Here is a 21,910-nt window from a genome sequence, read left to right as displayed (position 1 = left end):
CTTCCGGTGGACCATTTCCCAACCCAATCAGGCGACAGCCATGCTGGTGGCATACAGTCTCCTGCTCCTGGAGAGGGGATGGAGACAGACCCCAGCCCCAGCCAGCACACGGCAGGCGAGAAGAATCATGCATCCCTAAGCCCAGTTAAGCACCACCTGCCCCAAACAGCAAAAGGTGTGTCAGCTTCGGTGATGTGAAACCCACAACCCTCACGTCGCTGGGCCCCGCTGGCCTGATCCGCTTCCATGCTTTGCAGCAAAATCGATCCAGACAGTCCCCCGGAGGGTGTGGCGACCCGCCTCTGGTGCCCGGCCCAAGAGGAGGATGCAGGCATGTCTCTCTCCCTGGCACCCAAGCAAACGATGCTCGTGGAGAGGGCGTGGGGGGTGCTCAATGGCACAGCACGAAATCGGGAGGTCAAGCGCTGTCTGGCGCACGCAGGGCGGGAGGACGCGCGCAAACTGAGCAGCAGCAGCAGCAGGGACCAGCAGGCGCCTTCCTCCCGCAAAAGGCCTCCCGCCCGCAAATCGCCTGCCCGAGAGGAGCTGTCCATCCCGCTTGCGCGAAGGCCGAGCCTGCCCGGGAAAGCGGGCAGCCGACGTCTTGCCTTCCTGCCCAAGGCGCCCCCTTCCCCGAGCCTGGCGGGAGGCGTTGGCGTCGCTTTGGCCACGCGGAAGCCAAGAGCCCGGCGGTAGCCTCGCCCACCCCCACCCCGGCCCAAAGGGCATCTCTGGCGGGGATCCCCGTCCCAAGCAGGCAGCCCTCGCCGCGGCTTCGCCCTGACCTCATTCCCCGGCGGGAGCGCGGCCAAGCAGCACCTACCTCTTCACAGGCGCCAGAGGCGGGGCAGGCAGCCGCCTCCTTCTCCGCGGCTGCTGCTGCTGCTGCTGCTGCTGCTGCTGCTGCCGCCGCCGCCGGGCTTCGTCAGCGCCGGGGCTCCCATCCTCCCCGCGGGACGGGCACCGGCGCGGGATGCGTGCCTCGCCTTCGTCTGGCTGCTGCTGCTGCTGCTGCTGCTACCACCGGTGCCGCAGGAGGAGCTGGAGCAGGCGCGGGGCGGGCCGGGCGCTGGGGCTGCTCGGTGGCTCCCCGCAGCCGCGCGCCACAGCACACCACGCTCGGGAGCCTCGGGCGCAGGAGGGGCTGGCGCGCCGCAGAGGCTCCGCGCGCCCCGATTGGCCGGCCGACGCCCGGATTGGCGCGCGCCCTCGCCAATGGCGGAGCGCGCCGGCGCCGTGCGCGCAAGAGACTCGCGCGCCCAGGCAGCGGGGCTGCCACGTGGGGGCCCGGCGAGGCTGGACGGGGCCGGCTCGCTCAAAGGCCCCCGAGCGCGGCACGCTTCTCCCAGCCGACAAGCCCCCCCCCCCAGCGGCCCCGCCCGCCTCCATGGGTCTCTCGCCCGGGTCATAGGCGCCAAGCAACCCCACCGCGACAGGGGGCAATGGCTCGGGTGGCCTCCCTGACTTCCCTGGGGTGGGATCGGGGACCCAGTTTCCTGGGAGCCTGGCTTCCCTGGGGCAGTTGACCGTAGAGTCCCCATCGTGGAAGCCTGACCTCAAGGACAAGCTGGGCAGGGCAGCAGCTGGCCCTCGGGGCAAAGGACCCCTTTGCAGATTGTCCTTAATCCCTGTGTCTAACCCAGTTTTGTAGCCAGATGGCTTACTGGCGAGGTATGATTTCTTGGGGATCCTCTTTAACCTACAACCAGTAAGCCCATTCTGGCACCATGCCCCCAATGCCCTCAGCTCAACCTGTGCAATGGTTGCCCTGTTTCCCCCTAACAACAGTCCTGTAAGGTAGGTTGGACTGAGAATAGTACTGGCCAAGGGGCATAAGATGCAACAAGAGAGATTTCCCAAGTTTTGGGGTTGTTTCAGGGGAATTTTTTTCAGTCTGCTGGATCCATATCTTCCTGGTTCTTGGGGCACACTTCTTGTTGCTGTTGTTTATTAAATTTGTTTCCTGCCCTTCATCCAAAATTCACAACATATAAAAACAACATGAGAACACAAAATCCATAATAAAAAATGAACAAGAAGCTCTTGCTTTGACTCTAAAACTAAAGGTGGAAGTCAAGGTGGGATGCTCTGCCACTGAGCCATGGCGTCTGTCTAAAAGTGATGTCTTAAAAACTCATCTAGTGCTGCCGATTACCAGCATAAACTTGCTCTTGCAACCCTACCCTTCAACCACTTTGATGAAAATTTAATGACAAGCTAATGTTAGGCTTATTAACGCTTATCCCAAAGGATTTAGAAGCCTCAGTTGAAAACGAGCAGCCAACTGAAACCTAGTTGAGGCAACAGTGCAAAATCAGGTTCGTAGAGCGTTAAATGATGCATGCCTTGGTGTATAAACCAGCAGCTTATGCCTCTGGGTTGCTGAGAAAATGGAAATTTAAAAATCCAAGATGGCTGCTACAATCACTGTACCTTAATTATAAATGAAACATAGGCAATTGTAATTGGAACGACAATGAAATGTTTCGGAGTATGGAAATAATGACTGATATTACTTTGGAATAACTCTTCACACATGTTAAGTATTTCAATGGAAGATGGGCCAAGCAAACTTCTCATACATGAGGCCAATTCTGGTGGGTGCATTGCGGTTGCCTCAGAACACCAATCCAGGAAGGATAATGCCCAAGATGCAAAAATGCCAGAAAAACAGCAGATGTGCCTGTAGCATTCCTGCAAATCGTACCACAGCCCACCCATCAGGGACTGTAATGGCAACGATGCCCACATAGGAAGGCAGCCAAGAAACTCACTAAAATTGGGAAATCAGCTCCCAAGGCCATGACACCAAAATGACTCCATTCCATCAGTAGCTAGCTAGTAAGGAAAAGTTTCTGCCTGCTGGGCAATCACAGAGCTTGAGGGGCTTCTCTGCAGTTGGACCATGTTTAAGGAATACTCTACCCTCTGAGGGGTAATTGATAATTTCTTTTCGATGCCCCTGTTTACACACACATTCTCTGAACTGGGTGAATGGGCATTAAAATTGCAATTCCGCTTCAGTGTTGGTGTAAAACAATGCATTTTGGGAGCACAACCCCCCTAAGTTCACATAAACACTGGTGGGATCTGATGGCAGGACATTCACAGCAGACAAAAAGAAGCGCATCATCACGCAATTTAAGCTATGGAATTTGCTACCACAAGACATGGTGATGTCCATAAGACTGAACAGCATTAAAAGGGAGTTAGAAAAATTCATTGAGGATAAAGGCCATGGCTGTAAGCTGCCTCCTGGTTCAGAGGCAGCACGTCTCCAGGCACCAGGCTCTGGATATCAGCAGAAGAAGAGGGCTGTGGCACCCCGTCCCCACTGGGGCATCTGTTTGACTAGGATGGGAAATGGGATGGTGGACTAGATCAGCCCCCTTTCAGTCTGATCCAGCAGCAGCCAGGCTCTTCTTAGGTTAGTTCGGTGTGCAATGGTGTGCTTCCCCATATGCGACAGCTGCATATTTCTGGACTAGATGATCCTCAGGGTGCCTTCCAACTATAGAATTCAATGATTCTATGTGTTTGTTATATGAATATACATTTGAATCAAGAGTTTCCCCCTTTAAAAATTATAACAAAGATGTGATAACTTGGAGCGTTTGGAATAAAATGGGCTGAGAAGGTGGATATGAAATACTCAAGAGAGAAAGCTAAATTTAGGGGTGGCTGTGATGCTGCCCAGCCAAGTCCACATTATAGGTATACTATTAGGGCATCACTGTCTTCTTATTCCTCCAAAGCTGAGGTTTAGGGATGTTTCGTCCTCAATCTGGTTGTTGTTCATTTGTCACAATGCCTCCTCTTCCAAGTGTGGCATATGTATCTCTGACTAATCTCAAGTGGTTATTAGCCTGGCAACCTCTCTGTGTTCTTTTAGCAATTTGCCATTCATCATTTTATCATCTTTGCTATTTTTGTTCTAAACCAAACAGCCTCACAATCTCACAAGCCTCGTTTTTTCGTTGCCCTTTCTCATCTAGGGCCTGTTTGTCATGACAATTTAAGGATGCAGAGGCAGGGCTGAACTTACCCATACCTTCAAACGTATTGCAAGGGCAAACCCTGGCCCAACGGGGATTTGTCCCAGGCGCTCCCTGGCACCTTGTAGATGGACCCTGTGCCCACTTCCTTTCCAGTGTGGTGTAGTGGTTAAGAGCGGTAGTCTCGTAATCTGGTGAACCGGGTTTGCGTCTCCACTCCTCCACATGCAGCTGCTGGGTGACCTTGGGCTAGTCAGACTTCTCTGAAGTCTCTCAGCCCCACTCACCTCACAGAGTGTTTGTTGTGGGGGAGGAAAGGAAAGGAGATTGTTAGCCACTTTGAGACTCCTTCGGGTACTAATAAAGCGGGATATCAAATCCAAACTCTTCTTCGCTTCTTCCTCCTCCTGCCCGATTCCCTTCTCTGACCTCTTCCTCCATCCTTCTCAGCCCAGCAGGAACATTTGCCAGCGCCATCCATTGTTTCTTGCCCCCCAACCTGCCAGCATCAGGCCTTCTGCCCTTTTCACTTCGCCCTCTGGAGTTTCAGAGCAGCAAAAAGACGGTGACATCCCTCCCCACCTGCCAGTGCACCAGAAGTGCCTCTCCTTACAAAGGCAGGTCCCGAGGGTCACCTGACAGAAAGGTCCGTGGCTAAAAGGGACTGCCGGAAACACGGGAACTGGCACAATGATTCCTACCCGGGCTGTGGTCAATATGTGGAATGGAGGGGCATTTGCTGAGAAGTAAAGCGCTAAGACAGTTTCCATGGCAACGCCTTTTCCTTTGTAGAGCAGCAGATAGGAACCCTGCACTCCTTGTCAGTGTGTTTGTTTATCAACATGCTGTTCATCCACTCATGTGAAAGCTGATTTTTTTGGCTACAAGAATAACAGTGGAAAGACCAGGAGGCATGCAATGCGGGTGGAAGATGCAGGCGCAAAGGTTTTTTCTTCATTGCGTTTTCACAGGGGAGACTAGCATGCGCCTGCCTGCGTGTCCGTCCAGGCACCTTTGTGCAGCTGAGGCCTTTGGAGCCCATCGGCCACATTCCCACACTGGGGAGCATTTGAAACTCAAGCACAGCCCACCTTCTGCACTTGGTGTCGGCCGCATTTCCACTGCTGCAGGGGCAGAAAGGAGAATCAGGGTGTCCTAGCTGTGCCCTCGTCCTGGAGTGGCCACCCCACCACATTCCTAGTCCTTGGATTCCCAGCTGTAATATTTTTTTAATGTTGAAGCCATTCCTGCTTCCAGGGGGAGAGAGTTCCCAAGCTGAGGTTCCGCCCCAAGAAAAGGACCTTATCCAAATGGTGCCCCAGTCAAGGCCATTCCTCCTGAGCCACAAATGGCAGAATACAGTCCAGGAACAGGCAACTCATTTGTGCCAAAGCACAGTTCTCAAGTATTTAGGGGCCAAACTAGGCATCATCAGACCCGCAGCAGCCCCGCTCATCTTGTTCAAAGACCAGGGAGTAACACTGGGGAAGAGAGAATTGACACTCCCCAATCTAAGTCGTGTGTCCCCACCCCCACCCCATTGGTACTATTAGTTCTTTGGGGGAGACACACAGGAACCATACAGGCACCCACACACTTTCCCTGCAAAGCTAATAGCAGTGAGTGGGAGTTAGCTCTTAGAAACGGTGCCGGAGAATCAGTTCCCTTCCTTTATCCCACTCCCAATGCCACTTAAAACGGTGCCATCTAGTCCTACCTGCTCCAATCTTCAGCTGCTAAGTGCTTGTTTCTTCTTCTTTTAAACAAACGAACACAGGAGATCTTGACTGCTGACCACCTGTGTTATGTCAACTGAAGCCCTCAGTTTTGATGGTTTCCAACTGGCTGTGCATCACATTCTTTTCCTTCCGCTGCAAGCTGAAGTCATATAACTGGCACACCCATACATTCCTCCGGTGCCAGGTGCTTGAACTCAGGCCTTACAACTCTGGGACTGCTCAGATTCCAGAACGTTAATTTTACAATTGCCCCAGGGCCAGATACATGTTCAGTTCACATTACCACCACGTAAGAGCAAGCAACAGAGCAAGACAAAATTAGAACCCTGACTCCACCCACGGGAAGCCCTTTAGCTAGCAACTTGCCATTTGTTGTCTAGAGGTGGGTCCATGCCTTTTGTAAATCTTAAGGGGCAACCCTACAGTATAGATTTTGCTGTTGTTGTTTAGTCGTTTAGTCGTGTCCGACTCTTCGTGACCCCCTGGACCAGAGCACACCAGGCACTCCTGTCTTCCACTGCCTCCCGCAGTTTGGTCAAACTCATGCTGGTAGCTTCGAGAACACTGTCCAACCATCTCGTCCTCTGTCGTCCCCTTCTCCTTGTGCCCTCCATCTTTCCCAACATCAGGGTCTTTTCCAGGGAGTCTTCTCTTCTCATGAGGTGGCCAAAGTATTGGAGCCACAGCTTCAGGATCTGTCCTTCCAGTGAGCACTCAGGGCTGATTTCCTTCAGAATGGAGAGGTTTGATCTTCTTGCAGTCCATGGGACTCTCAAGAGTCTCCTCCAGCACCATAATTCAAAAGCATCCATTCTTCGGTGATCAGCCTTCTTTATGGTCCAGCTCTCACTTCCATACATCACTACTGGGAAAGCCATAGTTTTCACTATACGGACCTTTGTTGGCAAGGTGATGTCTCTGCTTTTTAAGATTTAAATGGGTTAAATAGTCATTTCCCTATTGGCATATTCTTCCGCAGAACATTCTCAGCACCCTCGATAAGCTACAACTCCCTGGATTCTTTGGGGAAGTGATGATCATTAATCCGATATAACATTGGTTACAAATTCACATAGGGTAGAAAATTATGATTATGATTATTTATTAAATTTATGTGTTGCCCTATACCCTTTGTGTCTCGGTTTGGGGAAGAAAAACGTATTAACCCACACCAAGAGACAAAAATGGCTGTTGTTCCCAAATGCAGATGCATTCCCTTGCAAAGTTGTCTCAAAAACTCCAAATGAAATTGCCCTGCTTGAGGGAGCATTTCAGTGATGATTCTACCATAACCTGGTTTTTTCGCGCACATGCAGATATCGAGACACAAACTCAATGGAAAACCTGCTTTCCCCCTAATTTTTCACCTTTCATGGCAAGCTTTACAGTAGTCAGGTTCCATTCATCTTCCAGCTAGCTCTCTTTAAAATCAACTGCAGAACTAGGTTAGTTATATATAGAAAGACCAGCATGGACTTTTTTTTTTTTTTTTTTTTTTGGGTACACGAAGCTCTGAGCAGGGCATTTTAAAATTATGTCTGCACTTTTTCTCCCTTAGTACAGTTTGAAATATAACCAGACCTCCTTTCCTTGATTCTTGTCATATTTAAAACATTGATGCTTATTCCGGCCGATTACTCTTGTAAATCTTATTTATCCCAATCCAGGGGTAGCCCTCCAAATGGTGTCCTGCAGATTTGCTGGACTACAACTCCCATTATCCTTGACCATTAGGCATGCTGGCAGCTAGGGCTGCTAGGAGTTGAGACAAATAGCTCACTGGGTAGAGCGCGAGACTCTTAATTTCAGGGTCGTGGGTTCAAGCCCCATGTTGGGCAAAAGATTCCTGCATTGCAGGGAACTGGACTAGACGACCCTCGTCATCCCTTCCATCTCTGCAATTCTATGATTCTATGAACATCCAGTGAGGGCAACACATTGGCTCTCTCTGCTCCAACACCTGCCTTTCCAAGCCAGGAGAACGTTTCAAACAAGCAAGCAAACAGAAACAGGTTCATTTAACGCCTTCCCCACCAAACTTGGATGCTAGATCCATTGAGCCCAAGGCCGCCCTGGAGTCATTTCCCCATTTCTGCCTTGCCTCATTCTAGAGGGCTTCAGAGATCCTAACCCTGGTCCTCCCTGAATTCTGCCCAGGCTCCTCATAGACGAGGCATAGGCAAACTCAGCCCTCCAGATGTTTTGGGACTACAATTCCCATCAACCCTGACCACTGGTCCTGTTAGCTAGGAATCATGGGAGTTGTAGTCCCAAAACATCTGGAGGGCTGAGTTTGCCTATGCCTGTCATAGACACTCCCATCCACGGGACCTCTAGCAGGATTGACTAGGGCTCCAAGAGAGGCAGGCATTCAGCACACATCTCCCTGTTCAAAACAAGAACAGTCCAATGCAATGTGGGGTTGACTCTCCCACATGAGGGGAGAGTTGCTCTTATGCTCTGGTCCTGCTTGTGGGATTCCCTTTGGGGGCATCTAGTTGGTCACTTTGAGAACAGGATGCTAGACTGGATGGGCCATTAGCATGACCCATCAGGCTCGTTTTACATTCCTAAGGGAATTTACAGGGACTATGCTTACCTTCAGCCTCTGTCAAGCTCCAGCAGGTGCCCTTAGGGGCTGGGATGCCAGTCCTGGGGGCGGTCTGAGCCTCCTACTTCATATCCTCACCAAGGAGAGCTGGGATGAGGGTACAGCAGTGCCCCAAACAATCAAGAGGGAGCACAAGCAATCAGCTGCAGCCCAAGACATGCTTCACAAGTGTGGTCAATCAACAGGCCAAGATCAAGACCAAGGGTTGAGCCAGAGACCTCTGTTACTTCCAGCAGCTCCCTCAAGAGAGAGGCCTTATGGACTCTGGCCTCCTAAGACCACACACACCCTGATTTCAGCTGCTGCTGCTGAAGGTGTTGCTCTTGAGACACCTAGTCCTCAAGTTGCTCAGTAGCACAGGAACCGCGTGTGATGCTGCAGTCGAGAGATCTGTGGGGCTAATCAAGAGGCTTTTCCATGAGTTCAAGGTTGTTTGGCTCTGAGGAGAGATTTCATGCTCCCAAACCTGTTGCCATGGCACAGCCCCACACAACACCTGCTTGGCTATCCCTCAGGCAGGTACAATGCCGACTGATAATCTTCCATAAAGTCACCGTGGAAAATTGCTCCACTTTTTCATCAATGAAATTGCAGTGGAGCCTGGAGGAGAAGTCGCTTTGCGTCATCAAAGCCACTACAGCACTGGAAGGGAAGACGTTTTGTGGGGAACGGGGTAAGGCTGATACCAGTACAGTGGGGGGGGGGCATTTTGTCAAGGTCATGTCTAGGAAGGGATGGATTAACATCCCCTCTGTGTGCACCGTGGTCCCCACAATGATGGTGATGATGATTCTGTGCTCTACTTTCTAAAGAAGTGTTTCCTTGGAAACCCCATATATGCCCCCATGAAGGAGAAGGACCCTAAGCTATTATCTCAGAAAGGAAAGGTTGCTTTGAAGAAACACCAGCATCAGCTTGGGACCACAACTCCCATCAGCTCCAGCCCTATGATGCTGATGGGTGTTGTGGTCCCAAGCACCCGGAGGGCACAAGTTGGGGAAGGCTCCTTCTGTTCTCCTCGTATGCCGAACTTCCGCATCACCCAACTGCACATGTGAATCACTTTCGATGGAGCTGCTTGTCTCCTAGCAACAGTCACCAGGCAGCTGAGGCTTGTTTGCCAGTGGCTCCTCGCAGACAGCCTGTTCTCTCCTCGGCTGCCTCCTGTTCTGCCATGGCAATCCTCATGGCTGGAAGGGCTTGGCTAGGCCGTGGGCTTTTGGGGCACCACCACAGATCCTCCTTCTGTTCCCTCCTCCTGCAGGAGCCACCGGGATTGTGGAGAGCGGCTTGGTTCCCTCGCTGGTCTTCAAGCTGAAGACGGAGCTGGAGGATATCCAGGAGCTGATCTTGGAGACGCTGACAGGCTGCCTGCGGGTGGAGGCCTTCGAGGCCCTGGCCACAGGAGCCGTCCGCATCCTGAAGGAGCTGCTCAGCCATTCAGGGGTGAACATCAGGAGCAGGGCAGCTCAGGCCTTGATGGCCATCAGGTGAGGGCCGGTGACTCACCAAGGGTGGAGGAGAAATCCAGTCCCCATTTCAGTTATCATTGTTATTGTCATGTTTATTCATATCACACCTTTTTCATATTGCACTCAAGGCGGCTGACAGGGAAAAATACGAAACCGATAAAATACAAAAGGCAAAAAACGTACAGCGCTTGAACGCAAATTTCCGTTCCAAAATGATACACAATCCAAAATCCTTCAAGACACAATTTCTCCAGATTTTTGTGGTCTGTTGGAGGGAATTGCTTGCCAGGTTGTGTGTCTTAGGAGACACATGCTCTGAAACGCTGACAAATTTTCATGTCTTCTTTTTAAAAAAGAAATCACAAATTGATGCAGATCTGTGGGCAGGATTCACATGTAGCACTAAGCCATGGGTCAACAAGGCCTTTTTGTTTTTGTAGCCGTACGTTTTGCAAACGTCAGAATGTCCCAAGAGAGAGGTCGCTCTCTTACATAAGGGACAGCTCAGGTCCCCCGTGTTGGCCAGAGGACAACCAGCTCTTAGCATGTGTGCACACACATACACACGTCAGACCCACAGAGGGGCTTTAGAGTTTCTTTGGCTGATCCCCACCCTTTGCTCCCCTCAGCGTCCCCCTGGAAGGGAAGAACATGGTCTTTGAGGAAGATGTTTTCCCAGACCTCGTTATGCTTCTGGAAGATGAAGACGCCGAGGTCCGAGCCAACGCTGCCGGGGCACTGATGAATTCAGCCATCACTACCCAAGGTGAGGAGGGGAAGGCAGGGGAGCAGCTGGCAGGTTGGCCCTTCTGGATTCCCAACCCCTTTTGAGGAGAAGAGGGGAGGGCAGCTGAGTTGTGGGAAGCAGAAAGTTAGAAGGCAAGGCCAGTGGCACAAGAGAAAAAGACAGGGGCAGTGTAGCTGGGCATGTAGCCAGGCTTTGAGAGGAAGCCATGGGGTCTCTGGAAACATTTTGGCCATTTTCTAAGGCTTTAGCTAGACCCTGCCTCCCCACAACTTGCTGTCCTCCATTTGCTTCTCCCTCCCATTGTCTCACTGGCTGTGCTGGTTTCTGGGGCTTCTGTGATTTGGAGTCTAGCAACATCTCCAGAGCACCAGCTTGGACAAGGCTGGTCTCCCCAAGTGTAGAGCTGTTGGGTCAGCTGAGGGGAATCCTGTTGTCTCATGTGGCTGATGCACAACTGAGCAGCAGGATCCAAGATGCTGCCAGGGCAACATCTAGCACACTGGCTGCCTAGAGCTTCTGTAGCTTACGAGCTGTGGTGGAGGCCATTCCCATGTTGTACAGATGGCAAGAAACACCTGCATAGCCAAAGGTCCGGCCAATTCCAGCCACTCACACATTGCATTGCTAGTTGTAGTCTTGACATGTGACCTGCCAAGGGCCACAGGAAAAGCCCATCAGCCTTCACACAAGCAACCCGCTGTGGTATGTCTTCCCTCCACTCTCAGAGGGAGGATGCCAAGGGGGACAAATGGGGAGAAGGCTGCTGTGGTGCTTGTGACTGTTTGTGGCTTTCCAGAAGAGGCACCTGGATGACTGACATCCAGCAGCTGTTGCAGGGCTTCTCCTTTTAGCATCTCACAGGGCCTTCCTTCTGTCACGCTCAGGGAAATACGCAGCCATCAATGCAGACGCCATTGACACGCTGCTGCCCCTGATTCACGACGAGAGGAGCAAAGTCCGCCTTTACTCCATCAAGGCCCTGACCATGTTGTCAGAGGCCCCAGAGGGCCGGAAGATCTTGCTGGCCCACGTGGCCGAATTCCGGAAGAGGCTGAGCGATTCCAGCCCGGCTGTGAGGAGGGCGGCACAGATTGCGGTGGAAGTCATTGAGTGGAAGCCATAGGGAACGGGCTGGCGGGGACCTTGGAGAGCAACGCAATTGACAATAAAGTTCCTGTTTCAACAGCTTCTTGCCTGCTTGCCTCTTGTCATCATGCGTGGGCTGCACTATCATGACTGGGTTAGGGGAAGAGCTTTGTTTCAGTTCTCTTTTAACTTGTATACCACCTTTCCGTATTGCTATACACAAGGCAGATTACAAGCCGCAGAAACTGCAAAATACACAACAAAGATCACACTTTAGCAATCTGATCCAATGCAAGTACAGTGGTACCTCGGGTTACAGATGCTTCAGGTTACAGATGCTTCAGGTTACAGACTCCGCTAACCCAGAAATAGTACCTCGGGTTACAGATGCTTCAGGTTATAGACTCCGCTAACCCGGAAGTAGTTGCTCTGGGTTGCGAACTTTGCTTCAGGATGAAAACAAATCGCGCAGCAGTGGCACAGCAGCAGCGGGAGGCCCCATTAGCTAAAGTGGTGCTTCAGGTTAAGAACAGTTTCAGGTTAAGAATGGACCTCCAGAACAAATTAAGTTCTTTTTTTTATAAATAATTTTTATTAAGTTTTCCATTTAACAATCCAATCATGTCACATTAATTAATCCAAATTATACCAATACATATAAAATTCAAATATTTTGCCGAATTTTTTTAAATTTTTGTTGGGGGTACCCATGCTTCAAGCTCCATAAGGGTCCAATTATCTCATATTTCTGCTGCTTTGATGTTCACAAGTCCCATCTTCCAATCTTCTTCTTGTTATCATTTTTCTTCTTAATAACCTCTGAGTTGTTTCCACAAGCGAGTTGGAACAAATTAAGTTCTTAACCCGAGGAACCACTATAAGTCATGATAAAAAATCATGACTAGAAAATATACAGTGTACCGTATATTAAATCAAGTGATCTTTGGTGCTCCATTTGGAATACTGCATCACACAATCAGATTAACTCTCAAAATATTGGCAAATAATAATTAAGCAGATATTCACTCCCAGCCATTGTGATAAATCATGACTGGACTATAACCAATAAAAATAACAGCAAAGTCATGATTCATGAAAGACCATGTATAGAGATCCAACTGAGCAACGGAGTCACATAGCTTGTAAAATTACAAAATGCACTCAAGTTTCGTAATGATATCTAATCCACAAGACTCTTCCCTGAGGGAGCAGACAGAGCTGGTGACCAAACTCTGAAACCAGGGCCCTTAGCACCATTCTGGACAGTAGGGAAACGAAGAGATCTAACCCACAGGGCCCAATTCCTGTGCAACCTCCACTGAAATGGCTGCCCTTTGTAGATTCTCCGCTGATGTGTGCCCCTGTGGGCTGAGTGAGACCCTTTGCAGAGCAAGCCAGACAGATTCAGGAACAAGGCCTGCCCCCCAAACCTCAAGTGTGGGTCCTGTTCCTACTCAGTGGCAGCTGCTAGGCCAGCAAGCTGGGAAGGCAAAACAGGACTGCGGAAGGGAATTCACTAGGGGGAGGCTGACCTGTGTCCCTCTGTAGGGGCTACAGAGTCCAGGGGTTGACTGTCTCCAGCTGAGCAGGGCTCTCCTAGTGTCAGGCCCCTGCTGGGGGGGGGCAGAGGGCAGACAGGTCATTTTATTGCATGGGAAGCCCCATGGGAGAATTGTGCTGTGTTTTTTGTAGGATATAATATGGTGTACTGTGGGGCAATTGTGAAAAAAGACTCCAAGCCTAGAAGAGCTTGGTGAGAGGCGTCTCTCTTCTTTCCTCCCCCCAGAACCAGCCCCACCAGTAGGCAAAGGGTGGCAGTTGCCTCAGGTGTCGGGAGACAGCAGCAGCAGATGTCCTCAGGCTGTTCCTCCTCAGCCCCACAGGCAGCCACCTCTGTTGAAGGGCAGAGCGTATCCTGCCCCCATCCCAAATTAGCCGGCCAATGAGGCTATGTGCACATTGTACACTTAAAGCACATGGCTTCCCCCAAAGAATCCTGGGAGCTGTAGTTTAGCCCTCAGAAAACTACAATTCCCATAAGCCTTAAACTACAGTTCCCAGGCTTCTTTGGCGGTAGTCAGGAGCTTTTAAATGTGTCTGTAGCCTCAGATGGCATGCAGGAAGCTATCCCATCACTAGTGCTGAAGTATGATTCCATCACCAGTTCTGTTGTACATGTCATGGCTGCCAGCACTTCTTCGCTATAGCCTGCAAAATGTCTCAGGCCTGCCCTGACTTCCTTCCTTCCACCCTTTGAATGCAGACACAAATGCGGTCCTTGATCCTGCCAACTGGCCCCTTCCCTCTCATAGCCCTACGAAGAAGAAACAGCTTCAAAATCAGCCACCACCCAAGGCCTTCTTCAATGTGGGGCTTTCCAAGTGCCGCTGAACTACAGCTCCCAGCAGCCCCAGTAGCCAGGGCAGCCAACAATCAGGGATGATGGGAGTTGTCCAACATCAGAATGGGGAAGGCTGCCATCACCCTTCCCCAGCTCTCACGGAACAAGCCGCAGAGACAAAAGATGAAGATTCCCCAAGCTCTGTCAACAGGGGAAAAAATGGAACCATTGCTGGCAATGATGAACCAGGAGCCTCTGGAGCAATGCCTCAGTTTGATCAATGTAGACTCCAAGGACTGTGATGGTGCCAGGGCAGGAGCAAGGGGTGTCTTCTGGAAAGGGGCCAGGAGCAGTCTCTGCCTCCAGTTGCTGCTTCAGAGTCTTTGCATTCAACAGTTCCTGTCCAGGGCTGGTGGAAATACCAAATGACCACACACACACACATTAACATAAGGCACAGTTCACTAGCATGTTCTGTACAAGACTCCTGGAAAGACCCTAGGATCATTTCGGTGGAGCTTGTGCAAGAGCATTCCTTGGGCTGCGCCTTGTGGGTTAGGTCTGCCTGCCTGCCCTCCGCTCTAAACACCACTCAGAAGCCAGCACTTCCCCTCGTCTCGTGGGAGAAGCACCTCTGGTTCTCGCTTACTTTAGTCTCTTTCCCTGGGTTGTTGTTGTAGAGTTGAAAGGGACCCCAAGTGTCACCTAGTCTTAAAAACTTGCAATGAAGGAGAGACCACCACCTTCTGAGGGTGTCCGTTCCACTGTCAAACAACTCTCACCATCAGATTGAGTCAACTAAATCCAACTCAGACCTATTGAAATGAAGGAACCTAAGTTCATCACGTACATTAACTTCAATAGGCCTACTCGGAAGCATTGAATGCTTCTGACTGTGTGCACTCCCCACCTTCAAGCATTTGTGGCCTCAGAATGCCTGAAGGAGCGTCTCCACCCCCATCATTCTGCCCAGACACTGAGGTCCTGTGTTGAGGCCTTCTGGCGGTTCCCTCGCTGGAAGAAGCCAAGTTACAGGGAACCAGGCAGAGGGCCTTCTCGGTAATGGCGCCCGCCCTGTGGAACACCCTCCTACCAGATGTCAAAGAGAAAAACAACTACCAGACTTTTAGAAGACACCTGAAGGCAGCCCTGTTTAAAGGTAAAGGGACCCCTGACCATTAGGTCCAGTCGTGGCCGACTCTGGGGTTGCGGCGCTCATCTTGCTTTATTGGCCGAGGGAGCTGGCATACAGTCGGGATTCAGGCCTCATCATGGGACTGAAACTGCCTTGGTCGCACTGGTTGATGATCTCCGGCGGGCTAGGGACAAAGGTGAGAGCTGTTTCCTAGTTCTGCTGGATCTCTCAGCGGCGTTTGATACCATCGACCATAACATCCTTCTGGACCGTCTTGAGGGGCTGGGAGCTGGGGGCACTGTCCTACAGTGGTTCCGCTCCTTCCTCCTGGGCCGTGTTCAGAAAGTGGTGGTGGGGGATGAGTGTTCAGACCCCTGGGCTCTCACTTGTGGGGTGCCTCAGGGTTCTGTCCTCTCCCCCATGCTTTTCAACATTTACATGCAGCCGCTGGGAGAGATCATCAGGGGGTTTGGGCTGGGTGTTCATCAGTATGCGGATGATACCCAGCTCTACCTCTCTTTCAAATCAGAACCAGTGAGGGCGGTGAAGGTCCTGTGTGAGTGTCTGGAGGCGGTTGGAGGATGGATGGCGGCTAACAGATTGAGATTGAATCCTGACAAGACAGAAGTACTGTTTCTGGGGGACAGGAGGCGGGCAGGTGTGGAGGACTCCCTGGTCCTGAATGGGGTAACTGTGCCCCTGAAGGACCAGGTGCGCAGCCTGGGAGTCATTTTGGACTCACAGCTGTCCATGGAGGCACAGGTTAAATCCGTGTCCAGGGCAGCTGTGTACCAGCTCCATCTGGTACGCAGGCTGAGACCCTATCTGCCTGTGGACTGCCTTGCCAGAGTGGTGCATGCTCTGGTTATCTCCCGCTTGGATTACTGCAATGCACTCTACGTCGGGCTACCTTTGAAGGTGACCCGGAAACTACAACTAATCCAGAACGCAGCAGCCAGACTGGTGACAGGGAGCGGCCACCGAGACCATATAACACCGGTCTTGAAAGACCTACATTGGCTTCCAGTACGTTTCCGAGCACAATTCAAAGTGTTGGTGCTGACCTTTAAAGCCCTAAACGGCCTCGGTCCAGTATACCTGAAGGAGCGTCTCCACCCCCATCGTTCTACCCGGACACTGAGGTCCAGCACCAAGGGCCTTCTGGCGGTTCCCTCACTGCGAGAAGCCAAGTTACAGGGAACCAGGCAGAGGGCCTTTTCGGTAGTGGCGCCCTCCTTGTGGAATGCCCTCCCACCAGATGTCAAAGAGAACAACAACTACCAGACTTTTAGAAGACATCGGAAGGCAGTCCTGTTCAGGGATGCTTTTAATGTTTGATGTATCATAGTATTTTAATATTCTTTTGGAAGCCGCCCAGAGTGGCTGGGGAGGTCCAGCCAGATGGGCGGGGTATAAATAATAAATTATTATTATTATTATTATTATTATTATTGGCCGAGGGAGCTGGCATACAGCTTCCGGGTCATATGGCCAGCATGACTAAGCCGCTTCTGGCGAACCAGAGCAGCGCACGGAAATGCCGTTTACCTTCCCGCCAGAGTGGTATCTATTTATCTACTTGCACTTTGATGTACTTTTGAACTGCTAGGTTGGCAGGAGCAGGGACAGAGCGACGGGAGCTCACCCCGTCGTGGGGATTCGAACCGCCAACCTTCTGATCAGCAAGTCCTAGGCTCTGTGGTTTAACCCACAGCGGCACCCACGGCCCTGTTTAGGGAAGCTTTTAATGTTTAATAGACTATTGTATTTTAATATTCTGTTGGAAGCCGCCCAGAGTGGCTGGGGAAACCCAGTCAGATGGGCGGGGTATAAATAATAAATTGTTATTATTATTATTACTTCAACCTTGCCACATTCACCACCTCAAACTCCCACACCTCCAGGCTGCCCCAGAAAGAGAGAAGTGTCTCTGGTGCCCCCCTTTTGTTCCAGGTTCTATAGCTCCACCAGAGCCTTCTGACATCACCTGAACAGACCCAACAACATCTAGGCAATGGCTTCCCATCCTGCTCCAACCTCCCCTTGCCAAAGGCAGAGAAAAGGTTTCAGCTTGATGAGAAATCACTGGCGGGTTTCAGCTTAACATAGCCGAGGATTCAGCTGCAAACAACTTAGTCACCCGGAAATATTGAGGGGAACCTTTGCATTGTCTCCTGCATATGGCAAATCCAACAATTAGCCTGTCACCATCTGGCACTTCCCCTCCACCCTGCTATTAAGCCTTGACGTTTCTAAAAATGAGCCGGACTCAGCCGGGGCCCGTTTGCCGCAGTCGCAGATCGTGGTGCTGGGAGGTCTAGAGCGATGCTCTGCTGCGGGTGACGCCAGAAGATGCCTGCATCAACAAATCACCTGTTTCCCCTCTCTCCATCACTTGAAGTCAGCACCAATCATGGCTCTAATTAATGTAGCCAGGACTTAATCACCAGCTGAGAGCAAGATTCCAACCTCTGCCAGCTCAGAGAAGGGGTTTGGGGGGGGTTTAATGACAGAAACAGCCCAGTCTAAGTTCAGAACAGATAAAATAAAGTCGTTCTTCACGCAGTGCACAGTTAAAATTGTGAAGCTCCCACAAGAGGCAATGATGGCCACCAACTTAAAGGTAAAGGGACCCCTGACCGTTAGGTCCAGTCGTGACCAACTCTGGGGTTGTGGTGCTCATCTCGCTTTATTGGCTGAGGGAGCCGGCGTACAGCTTCCGGGTCATGTGGCCAGCATGACTAAGCTGCTTCTGGCGAACCAGAGCAGCGCACAGAAACGCCGTTTACCTTCCCACCGGAGCGGTACCTATTTATCTACTTGCACTTTGACATGCTTTCAAACTGCTAGGTTGGCAGGAGTAGGGACCGAGCAACAGGAACTCAACCCGTCACGGGGATTCGAACCGCCGACCTTCTGATCGGCAAGTCCTAGGCTCTGTGGTTTAACCCACAGCGCCACTCGCGTCCCTGGCCACCAACTTGGATGGCTTTAAAAAAGGAGGAAAGGACTATTGATGCTAGCTGTGCTCTGTCTCTGCAGTGGGAGAAAGCAATGCTTCCAAATACCAATTGCCAGAAGTTACAGGAGGGGAGACTGTGCTTGTGTTCCAATCCTGCTTTCTTGTTTCCCACAGACAACTGGTTGGCCGCTGTGAGAACAGGATGCTAAACTAGGTGGGCCCATTGATGTGATCCAGCAGCCTCTTCTTATATTCTTCTGTAGGTCTGTGAAGCTGAGGCTCCAGTGTTCCCTGGAAGTGTGAAACCCCTCCCAAGTGGCCCAGGGTGGCTGAATATGTGTGTAGAGGGAACACGCCTCATGATACGTCTAGTCCAGGGGTCAGCAAAGCTTTCTCAGCTGTGGGCCGGTCCCCCGTCCCACAGACCATGTGGTGGGCTGGACTATATTTTGAAATAAAATAAAATGAACGCATTCCTATGCCCCACAAATAACCCAGAGATGCATTTTAAATAAAAGGACACATTCTACTCATGTAAAAACACGCTGATTCCTGGACCGTCTGCGGGCCAGATTGAGAAGGTGATTGGGCCGCATCTGGCCCCTGGGCCTTAGGTTTCCTACCCCTGCTCTAGTCCAATCATGACCCTGATCCTGAGCAGAAGCTGGATCTTTTTATGGGTGGAGGGGGGTGGGAAGGACTTAGCTGGTTCAGGAAGAAAATTGGGGTATGTGGCAGAGGCCCCCCCCCCACAACTTGGTCTGAGCCAGGATCCCGCCCCCAAAGTGAGCTCCAACACACCCCGGACTCCCTCAAGGAACCCACCCACTTTGCAATGGGGGCCTCACACTCCCCCAGTGGGCCATCGCTCATCAGGAAGGGGGCGGGGCCAGGGAGTCATTGAAAGATTTCAGTGGAGCTCCTGATGAGCAAGTTGGCTGCTCGGAGCTGTCCAAGGTCCTGCAGAATCCAGTCTGGTACTCCCTGAGCCACCCTCAGGCATCCAGCATGCTGTGGGCTCCTAGTCACAAGCCAGAGCAGTTTGGTCAAGGAAGGCATCCCATTTCAAGCTGGCATTCTGTTCTTCCTCCACAGAGACCCTTGGGCGGTTATGCACTTTGTCCTGTGAGGTGGGATCAGACTGAGAAATGGGGACTTGCCCACAGCCAGACAACGAACATACTAGCCACAACCTGAATCCAGGACTGTGGTCTAGAACGGTCCATATACCACACTGGCAATTTGCCTTTTTCATTCTTCTTAGCAACCTGTCCTGCAAATGATCTCACCAATGAAGGAATCTCCATCTCTCTCCCCTTAGCATGCAAGATGGTTGCACAAATGCTACACCAACTCTTGCATGTTGTACGGAGCCTGTGGGAACTCCAGCTTATTCTTATATATGTATTGCATTCATATCCCACCTTTTTCTCCAAGGAGTTCAAGGTGGCATCCATGGTTCTCCCCTTCCTTATTTAATCCCAACAACAACCCCATGAGGTAGGGGTAGGCTGAGAGGCAGTGACTGGCCCCCAAGGCCACTCAGTGAACTTCACAGCTGAGCTATGAGATCTCCCAGGTCCTAGTCTGACAATGTAACCACTACACCACACAGCACCATAAGCAACTGCCCTGCCCCTTAGCATGGAATCCCTTTTCAAACAAAATGCAAGCTGCTGTTCTTTAAAAAATAAGTTGTGTATTCTTATTTTTGCACAATTTATAATACACTGAGAATGCACAAAGAGTGGCAGGCCATGTCAAGTCAAAGACTGAAGTTTCAGGGGGTTGGCAGGGGGAGGTATCAACCCTTCAAATAATTTCAAGCTTGCTCAAATCACAGTGGTAATAAAAATCCAGTCTAGTCACTTGCAGTCCAAGACCAGAGAAAAGAGCTCATGGGAAGGGGGTGGGAATCCACTTGCGGGCGGCGGGGGGGGGTGATAAAAGAGAAACAGGAAAGGAAAAAGCAAGGGAGGGAAGCAATTTAGAGATTCTGCCTAAAAGGGATTCAAGCAGATAGATCCACAGAATATGAAACTCAGCCTCTATTTTAGGGACTTGTACTTATTACTATCATTATTATTTACAAGTAATCACTTATGGGAAAGCACAACATTTTAAACAGAGAAAAGCAGCATTTTTATATATAAAAAACACTTTGTAAAAATAGAGTCCAAAAATGGACCCTGAGCGTTGCTGATGTGGTTCTCCTTACCCCTTCCTCTTTATATCTGAGCTGTGGGGCTCCTCCTCCCCCCCCCTTTCAGAGGAGAGGCAGCCCACCCACCAATTAACCCATTTGATTAAACAATTAATCAACTTGATTGGCAAAATAAGTGTCAGGCCTGGTAAGGGCAGAACTTACAAATTATGGCTTCACAAAGCAATCTGGGGGGGGGGAGGGAGACCCTCATTTCAAAGGGAAAGGGGGAAGGAAAACACCCAGCCCCACGAGTCTATGCAAAAAAGCCGTGGCAGAAGATGGCCACGGCCAGGAGGATGATGCCGTTGGTGTTGACCACCCGCCTCCAGAAGGGGTCCTCTGTTGTGTCCATCAACTTCTCCCGCAAGGCTTCCTCCTCCTCTTTGCTGAGCTTGGGAGCTGCGATGGTCTCCAAGCCACAGAACCAGTTGTAGGCCTTCCTGCAACAACCCTGCTCCTTGTCCGGGACTGCAAGAGAGAAAAAAAGGTCAAGGTCAAGGCTGAAAACGTAGAAGCCCAGAAGACAACGCACTTCCGTGTCCCCCAGACCCCTACCGCTCTCCGTCTATGGGGCACGACAAGGAAGGTCTCAGTGCCAGACTCCCACCATACAGGTCAGTCTGAGTGTCGTAAAACATGCTGAGAAAGTTTTTTTCTAAAGGGTGCTTTTATTGTGTACTACAGTGGTACCTCGGGTTAGTACTTAATTCGTTCCGGAGGTCTGTTCTTAACCTGAAGCACCACTTTAGCTAATGGGGCCTCCTGCTGCCGCCACGCTGCCGGAGCATAATTTCTGTTCTTATCCTGAAGCAAAGTTCTTAACCTGAAGCACTATTTCTGGGTTAGCGGAGTGTGTAACCTGAAGCATATGTAATCTGAAGTGTATGTAACCCGAGGTACCACTGTTTAGTGACACCTTAGGGACGGCCCACCCATTAGGCAGTTGCCCCAGGTGGCAGGCTGGGGACAGCTGGGAGAGGCAGTAGATCCCGGCCCTTAAGGAGGACAGTGCTCGCCGTCTCCTGCGCTTGTCACCACTGCCACCCCCTGCTCCTCTCCAGATTCTGTTTTTCTGTGGGGCTTCCCTCAGGCGGAGAAGGTGGTGGTGCCATTTTCTGTTTGCCTCAAGTGGCAAGTGGGTGAGAGCCATGGACGAAGGGTGGGTAGTAAGTAAGTTAAATTTTCATGACTGATTTGCATGCTTTGTAAACAGCTTAGAAGCCTGTTCTGGCCTGAATTGGTTTTATTGTTTTAAAGCAGGGGTGAGCAACCTTTTTCAGCCGTGGGCCGGTCCACCGCCCCTCAGACCATGTGGTGGGCTGGACTATATTTTGGGGAAAAAAATGAACAAATTCCTATGCCTCACAAATAACCCAGAGATGCATTTTAAATAAAAACACACATTCTACTCATGTAAAAACACCAGGCAGGCCCTACAAATAAGCTAGAGGTACATTTTAAATAAAAGGACACATTCTACTCATGTAAAAACACTCTGATTCCCGGACCGTCCGCGGGCTGGATTGAGAAGGCGATTGGGCCACATCCGGCCCGCGGGCCTTAGTTTGCCTACCCCTGTTTTAAAGCATTCAATGGCATGTACTGTGGGTGGTAT

At 50.9% G+C, this 21,910-nt stretch overlaps 3 protein-coding genes across 6 annotated transcripts in view; 1 reads left to right on the top strand and 2 right to left on the bottom strand.

Annotated features, from left to right (window-relative positions):
- Positions 1-1,085, bottom strand: part of GNAZ (G protein subunit alpha z) — a 40,587-nt gene extending 39,502 nt beyond the window's left edge. Inside the window, exon 1 of the mRNA XM_079957036.1 lies at positions 824-1,085. The gene's annotated coding sequence lies outside the window, so the exon portion shown is untranslated. The remainder of the gene's footprint in view (positions 1-823) is intronic.
- RSPH14 (radial spoke head 14 homolog) overlaps positions 1-11,750 on the top strand; it is a 59,731-nt gene extending 47,981 nt beyond the window's left edge. For all 3 annotated transcript variants that reach the window (XM_079957047.1, XM_079957046.1, XM_079957045.1), the window contains exons 5-7: positions 9,610-9,835; positions 10,447-10,583; positions 11,450-11,750. In XM_079957047.1, the coding sequence (XP_079813173.1) occupies positions 9,610-9,835; positions 10,447-10,583; positions 11,450-11,688 (602 nt within the window). In that variant the 3' untranslated portion in view covers positions 11,689-11,750. The remainder of the gene's footprint in view (positions 1-9,609; positions 9,836-10,446; positions 10,584-11,449) is intronic.
- An 8,016-nt stretch (positions 11,751-19,766) lies between these two features.
- Positions 19,767-21,910, bottom strand: part of LOC307204775 (sodium/glucose cotransporter 1-like) — a 41,323-nt gene continuing 39,179 nt past the window's right edge. For both annotated transcript variants that reach the window (XM_079956730.1, XM_079956731.1), the window contains one exon: positions 19,767-20,763. In XM_079956730.1, the coding sequence (XP_079812856.1) occupies positions 20,549-20,763 (215 nt within the window). In that variant the 3' untranslated portion in view covers positions 19,767-20,548. The remainder of the gene's footprint in view (positions 20,764-21,910) is intronic.

Source organism: Podarcis cretensis (genome assembly GCF_951804945.1).
Source record: "Podarcis cretensis genome assembly, chromosome: 16".
Lineage (NCBI taxonomy): Eukaryota > Metazoa > Chordata > Lepidosauria > Squamata > Lacertidae > Podarcis > Podarcis cretensis.
This window is presented reverse-complemented; position numbering and strand designations above follow the sequence as displayed.